Source organism: Penaeus vannamei, chromosome 26 (assembly GCF_042767895.1).
Source record: "Penaeus vannamei isolate JL-2024 chromosome 26, ASM4276789v1, whole genome shotgun sequence".
NCBI classification, from domain to species: Eukaryota; Metazoa; Arthropoda; class Malacostraca; order Decapoda; family Penaeidae; genus Penaeus; species Penaeus vannamei.
Genome location: NC_091574.1, coordinates 2663372 through 2670871, shown reverse-complemented (window position 1 = coordinate 2670871; position 7500 = coordinate 2663372). Strand labels below are relative to the sequence as shown.

The following is a 7500-nucleotide window of genomic DNA, read 5'->3' as shown; positions in this document are numbered from 1 at the left end:
GCTATTTTCTTTCGTGTAGAGCCATGGAATTACTCCCGGTTGAATAATTGTCTCCACACAGCATTCTGCACTCCATATTTTTGTCGTTTAACTCAAATAGGTCCGCATCTCCAAACCAATTTTGATAGCAGTGAATGTAGTTTATCATCACCTACTACACTATGATCTTCAATTTTCTCCTAGTCGGTGCTGCCCTTTCATAAACCTTAACCAGTTATGTCTGTAGATATATGTATGATATGCATATGTACTGAATATATTATTATTGTTGCTATCTACCAATATCCCATTATGTCTTGATCCAATGATCTGTGTGCTTCAGTAATTATCTAGTGTTTGAGACATTTGATACTTTGTACCCACCAGCTGAAAAGCAAATAAACCTAAACCTGTTTTTTTTTTTTTTTTTTTTTTTTTTTTTCTAGTCTAGATTTTTCTCATATTTATAGCATATGATTTGATATGTTTTTGGTAAATCTGCCATACATTAGCATATTCCATTCACCCTATTTGGACAATTAGGTCTTTAAAGGCCACAAGCCAATTATTTGAGTTAAAAGTATTTTACCCATAGTACTTGGCACTTAAAAAGTATTTTACCCATAGAACTTGGCACTTAAAAAGTATTTTACCCATAGTACTTGGCACTTAAAGCATAATATGGTCAGGAGAGTTACCGTCACTTACTTAGGATTATTGCTAATGCATTTGAATTTCAGACTTTGATTATGTGTCTTCTTCTAGTAAGATTGTTTTACAAATATTTCCAACTCCACTTATAGGTGAAATGTTTTCTTTGAAATCTGAACTATTGGAAGACCTTAACAGTAGAACAGTATGAACCATATACCAAAGCTCAAGCACTGTCTCGTGTCTATTCCAGATGTCTCGGAGAAAGCTGGAGGATCTGCTGAGCATCGAGGCATCGGCGCAGGCACTATGGGACAAGGAAAAGATCTTCGAGGAAAATGCCCCAACGGGAACCCCAGACGAGAAGTACCTGGTGACCTTCCCTTACCCTTACATGAACGGCCGGCTGCATTTGGGCCACACATTCTCCCTCTCGAAGTGTGAGGTTGGTGTATGGCATCTACTGTATTTTTACTTAGACTGATTGCATAAAAGCTTTTCTCCTCCTCCTCCTCCTCCTCCTCTTCCTTCTCCTCTTTCTCCTCTTTCTCCTCTTTCTCCTCTTTCTCCTCCTCCTCCTTCTCCACCTTCTCCTCCTCCTCCACCTCCTCCTTCTTCTTCTTCTTCTCCCTCTTCTTCTTCTTCTTCTTCTTCTTCTTCTTCTTCTTCTTCTTCTTCTTCTTCTTCTCCACCTCCTCCTCCTCCTCTTCCTCTTCCTCTTCCTCTTCCTCCTAACCATCCTCCTCCTCCTCCTCCTCCTCCTCCTCCTTCTTCCTGTCTTTTGCCATTGGATTTAGGTGAAAGTCTTAGTAGATCTTTATTATTTCCCACCAAATTGTACAGATATCCTTCCTTATTTTCCATTCATATTTGGTAATGAATGATTACATTTATGCACCTTCATTATTACCCGTTCTCTGTATTGCAGTTCGCAGTTGGCTATCAGAGGATGAAAGGAAAACGGTGTCTCTTTCCCTTTGGGCTTCACTGTACTGGTAAGAGATTTGTCATGTGTTTAGCGGACGATATTTATTTTTTGTTTTCTAGGAATCCTTTTCCCCATGATAATGATAGTATAGATAGATGATGATAATGATAATAACCATATTGATTATGATAACAATAGTGATTATAATAACAGTTTTAGCAATGAAAGATAAAAATGATAATTGTAACATATGGATAGAAAAAAAATATATGGATAGGCAGAGCTCATATCATACCGATCAACAGATACAATATGCAGTTCATACAAAGAGAAAAACACAAAGTATAAAGTTTCTTGAACTCTGAACAGGAATGCCCATAAAGGCAAGTTCGGACAAGCTGAAGAGGGAGGTCGAGGATTTCGGATGCCCACCAAATTTCCCCGAGGAAGAAGTTCAAGAGGAGGTCCAGGTCCAAGAAGTGACGATCAAGGATAAGTCGAAGGGAAAGAAGGTGAGTGAATGAGGGATAAGGAGAGAATGAGAAAGATGAAGAAGCAAAGAGTGCAGGAGGGAGAAAATGAGAGAGGAAGGAAGGGAAGGAGGCAAGTGTAAGGTGTGTGGAAGGGATGGAATTAGGAAGAGTATGAGAGACTGAGATAGAATGTATGTAAAGATGGGTAAATAGATTGAGATGTAGATATATATATATATATATATATATATATATATATATATATATATATATATATATATATATATATATATATATTTTTTTTTTTTTTTTTTTTTTTTTTTTTATTCTTTTTCATTTATTTATTTATTTCCTCCTCCTCAGTAAACTCTTATAAATCTATTAATCCTGTATATGTCTTTATTTCTTCCATTATGGTTGTTGTAAAGTCAAATGGCATAGAGGAATGGATGTTTTTTTCTTTCTTATCTTTTTTATGCATTATCATGTCTTATTAAAATTTTCTTCCCAGAGCAAAGCAGCTGCCAAGACCGGTGGGATGAAGTACCAGTGGCAGATCATGCGAAGTCTCGGCATTGAAGATGAGGAAATTAAGAAGTTCACCGACGAAGATTATTGGCTCAACTACTTCCCCCCACACTGCGTAGCGGATCTTAAGCGTGTAGGTCTCCACGTTGACTGGAGACGTTCCTTCATCACCACCGACCGCAATCCCTACTATGACTCATTCGTGCGCTGGCAGTTCATCCGTTTGAAGGAGAGGGGGAAGGTCCAATTCGGAAAGAGGTGAGGTCTGAATGTTGGTCTCGCAGGCTTCTTCAATATGCAAGATGCTAAAGTAGGAGATGGGTTGAATTAGAGGTCCCATTCTCATCTTAATTTCTCTTATGTGTATGGTTTAGAATTACTCTGCTTACATAGTTTGTAAAAGAGGAGTATTGGAAGCAATTCTGATAACAAAAATGGAGTTACTTTTTTTTCCAGCTTAGATTTAATTTTTCAGGATTGCAAATTTGTGTAGAGGAAAGTATTTTGGTAACATATTAACAGGCTTAAGTGGTTAAAGATAGAATATTTTAATGTTGGAGACATTGTAATTGATGTGTAACAATGACTTGCCTAATGTACCATAAGGTAACTAATATAAATATTATGTTTGGGTTGATGGTAGTTCTGTAGATCATAATTTTCAAGTTTTAAAGTCACCTTGTGTGGAGGAAAAATAATGAAGATGATTTTATCCCATTCCAGATACACAATATTCTCACCAAAGGATGGCCAGCCTTGCATGGACCATGACAGGTCAACTGGGGAAGGAGTCGGACCTCAAGAGTACACCCTGATCAAGATGCAGGTCCAGGAACTCAAGGGAAAGCTAGCGGCTCTTGCCTCCAAGAAGGTCTACCTGGTTGCAGCAACCCTCAGGCCAGAAACCATGTATGGTCAGACAAACTGTTGGCTTGGGCCAGACTTGACCTACGTAGCTGTAGAGACCAAAGACAAGGAGGTTTTGGTATGTACAAGACGTGCAGCTAGGAATATGGCTTTCCAGGGCATGTTGAGTGTGGAGAATGAAGTGAAAACCATTCTGGAAATGAAGGGTCATGAAATCATGGGAATCAAGCTCAGTGCCCCCCTCACCAGCTACAAAACCATCTATACCCTTCCTATGCTGACGGTTAAGGAGGAAAAAGGCACAGGGGTGGTTACTTCCGTGCCATCGGATGCTCCAGATGACTTTGCAGCTCTCATGGATTTGAAGAACAAACCAGCTCTGCGGGAGAAGTACAACATCACCGAAGAAATGGTTAATGTAGAGCCAGTTCCAATCATTGATGTCCCAGAGTATGGAACACTAAGTGCACCATCCATCTGCCAAACGATGGGAATCAAGTCTCAGAACGATCGTGATAAATTGGTCGAAGCCAAGGAAAAGGTGTATCTACGTGGCTTTTATGAAGGTACCCTGTTGGTTGGGGACTTCAAGGGGAAGAAGGTACAAGATGTGAAGAAAAGTATTCAAGATATGTTGATTAAAAAGAAGGAGGCCATGATCTACCAAGAGCCAGAAAAGCAGATTATTTCTCGCTCAGGGGATGAATGTGTCGTAGCGCTGTGTGATCAGTGGTACCTAGACTATGGTGAACCAAAATGGCGTGCTGAGGCTCAGAAAAACCTTGATTCAATGGAGACTTATCATGAAGAGGTACGGCGCAATTTTGAAGCCACTTTGGGATGGCTGAAAGGCCATGCTTGTTCCAGGACATATGGACTGGGCACAAGGCTTCCCTGGGATGAGACGTGGTTGATTGAGTCCTTGTCTGATTCCACCATATACATGGCTTACTATACTGTTGCTCACATGCTTCATAAAGACCTGTACGGCAAGGCTGGCAACGACTATGGGATCAAGCCTGAGTACATGACACCTGAAATTTGGGATTATGTGTTCCACCAGACTTGCAAGCCTCCACAATCCCCAATCAAGAGAGAAGTTCTTGATAAAATGAGGCACGAGTTTGGTTATTGGTATCCAGTTGACTTGAGAGTGTCAGGAAAGGATCTGGTTCCCAACCATCTGACATACTTCCTCTACAACCACACAGCGATGTGGCCAACACAGCCCAACAACTGGCCCAAAGGAGTTCGAGCTAATGGACATCTGCTCCTTAATTCAGAGAAGATGTCAAAGTCGACTGGAAATTTCCTCACTTTGACTGATGCCCTTGATCGCTATGGTGCTGATGGTATGAGACTGGCTCTTGCCAACTCTGGAGATTCCGTTGAAGATGCCAATTTCGAGACACAGGTCGCAGATTCTGGAGTCCTCAGGCTTTGGACATTCGTAGAATTGTCAAAGGAACTTATGGCTGAGAAGAATACAATGCGTCTTGGTCCGTACACAGTTAACGATATCATGTTCACAGCTGAAATGAACTTGAAGATTAGAGAAACGGATGATTACTACAAGAGCATGATGTTCAAGGAAGCCCTGAGAACTGGATTCTTTGAGTACAGTAACTTCTTCCATCAATATCGTGAGCGTGCGCAAGTTCAGACTGGGATGCATTGGGAACTTGTTAATCGTTATCTTACAACCCAAGTGCAACTCCTAGCCCCAATTTGCCCACATGTCTGTGATCATGTTTGGATGAACATTCTTGGAAACCCTAAGTCTATCCTACATGCTCAGTGGCCTTCTTCAGAGGAACCTAACCTTACACTTGTCAAGGCATCAGAGTACCTTGCTGATGCCTCACACAGGTTCCGTCTCCGCCTCAAGTCCCACATGACTCCAGCAAAGGCCAAGAAAGGGGAGACAGCAGCTGTTCCCGAGCAACCTTCCCATGGCACCATCTGGGTTGCAAAAACTTTCCCCAAGTGGCAGAGCATCATCTTGACAACAATGCATGGTCTTTACAAAGCTAATGGAGATAAGTTGCCTGATAACAAGGAAATCTCAAAAGCTTTGGGAGCCAATGCTGAGCTGAAGAAGTACATGAAGAAGGCCATGCCCTTCGCACAAGCAGCCCGAGAAAGAATGAACACTCTGGGAGAAAAGGCTTTGAAGGACACGGTGGAGTTCAACGAGCGAGATATCCTGGAGGAAAATATTGACTTCCTGCGTGGTACTCTAGACCTCGAAGGACTGGAATTGCGCTGGACAGAAGAGTGTGACAATGAACGCACCAAGGAAGAGGTAGTGCCTGGGGAACCTTATTTGACCTTTTCAGTGGCCCCAAATGTTGCCATGTCTCTGGTCAATCCCCAGCCTCATCTAGGACTGTTCAATTGCAAAGTTCCTATCTATGACAACGACACACCAGCATCTGTAGCCAGCCGTCTAAAACGATTGGAGCGCGGAGTGAAACCCTCCATGAAGGTCGTTTTCTACCGGTACAAGGATCCTCTTCTCGGCCCACGGATGCTTCCATCTCCGACAACCATCGCACAGATAACAGAGGAACTAAAAGAAAATGTGGTCTTCAGTCTCAAAGAAAACAGCGTCCATTTCACAAGTAATGGCACTTCATCGTTCTTAGGAGCAAGTGTAATATATATGGTAGAGTAATATTATGTTTGTACTATCTTCAGAAGAATAAACATCTGGATATTTTTGTCCCAATACAAAGCAATTTATTTGAGCTAAAGTGGAAGTTTGATAAATTGGTTTGGGTTGATATTGTTTATTTATATAATATAGTATATGCTATTGATTTGTAAAAAGGCTAAATTCTCTAATGAAATAAATTTGTGTGGATACAGAGGGGTTAACTTTTGAGAATTTATTATAATAGACTACTGCTTTAATCAAATTCATAGGAGAATGTAAGAAAAATGTTATTTATAAAGCTTTGGCTTTTTAATTGTAATTATGAAGACGAATTTCATGCAATATGATGTTTGGTACTACTCAGAACATGAATCATAGGTGAACATTACCAGTTATTTATACTTGTATTTAAGTAAGAGCAGGTGTCTTATTTATAATTATTTTATACAAGAAATGCAAATATATACAAAAAAAAAAAGTGTGTCCCTAGGAAAATGTGTACTATTACAAGATTCTTGTTATAATTACAGATATTTTATTATTTTATACTTAAATTATGGTAATAATCTCAAAGCAATATTTTCTGCAAATAAAAGTTGTTTACATATTGTATGTTTGCATAACGATGCAGATCAGTTTGCAGTAACGCGAGAAATGGGATTTCATTTATTTATTTTTCTTGGGTGGAGTTTCTTTATCAATATTGTTAATGTCTGTAATAATACAAACATTGAAATAATAAAAGGAAAGCACACTGATATTGTTTTTTCTATTTTCATAAACATTACATCCGCAAATTAGATTTCCATGAAAATTATTTCACTAATAATGAACAGACTGAAGATGGTCCACTGTTCACTAATTCCAGTTAAATACGTAATATGAATAACTGAACAAGCCACCAGTAATGGTAATTTTTCTTAAAGTATACTGATTTCATAAATTTGAACTTTATAGCATTAAATAAGGCAATCAACATTATTAAACGTCTCTAAATTTCAAAATTACCTTTATTATAAAAATGCAAAGTTGAATTACTTAAGTAGAAACAATTGCAAACTGGAGTACACTAAAAATAAAAAATATATCCAGTGCATAAGTGAAGTTCTAAAATCTGCCAAACATGAATAACCGCAACAATAATAATGACTGGTAATTCTGTTCTTTCATAATGAAAATAAAAATGTTAGGCATGATGCTACATTCAATCATGATAAAACCCATCATAGAAAAAGTAATGTTCAATGTTTTTTTTTGAGTTTTTGAGGTTTTGAGTAAGAACATCAACTTTAAAGAGGTAAATAACAGACCATACTTCTTAAAAAGATTTTTCTAATCTGGACAAACAATGCAGGTTCACACGCAATCCTTTATTACAAATGACCTGGTCTTTTAATAATGGCATTATATTACTT

At 38.9% G+C, this 7500-nt stretch overlaps 2 protein-coding genes across 5 annotated transcripts in view; one reads left to right on the top strand and one right to left on the bottom strand.

Moving 5' to 3' along the window:
* Positions 1 to 6843, top strand: part of LeuRS (Leucyl-tRNA synthetase) — an 8966-nt gene extending 2123 nt beyond the window's left edge. Inside the window, exons 2-6 of the mRNA XM_070139905.1 lie at positions 884 to 1075; positions 1559 to 1625; positions 1928 to 2070; positions 2543 to 2817; positions 3283 to 6843. Coding sequence (XP_069996006.1) covers positions 884 to 1075; positions 1559 to 1625; positions 1928 to 2070; positions 2543 to 2817; positions 3283 to 6103 — 3498 coding nt within the window. The 3' untranslated portion in view covers positions 6104 to 6843. The remainder of the gene's footprint in view (positions 1 to 883; positions 1076 to 1558; positions 1626 to 1927; positions 2071 to 2542; positions 2818 to 3282) is intronic.
* LOC113804001 (uncharacterized) overlaps positions 6838 to 7500 on the bottom strand; it is a 7729-nt gene continuing 7066 nt past the window's right edge. For all 4 annotated transcript variants that reach the window (XM_027354818.2, XM_027354821.2, XM_027354820.2 and 1 more), the window contains exon 6: positions 6838 to 7500. This exon is cut by the window's right edge and continues 688 nt beyond it. The gene's annotated coding sequence lies outside the window, so the exon portion shown is untranslated.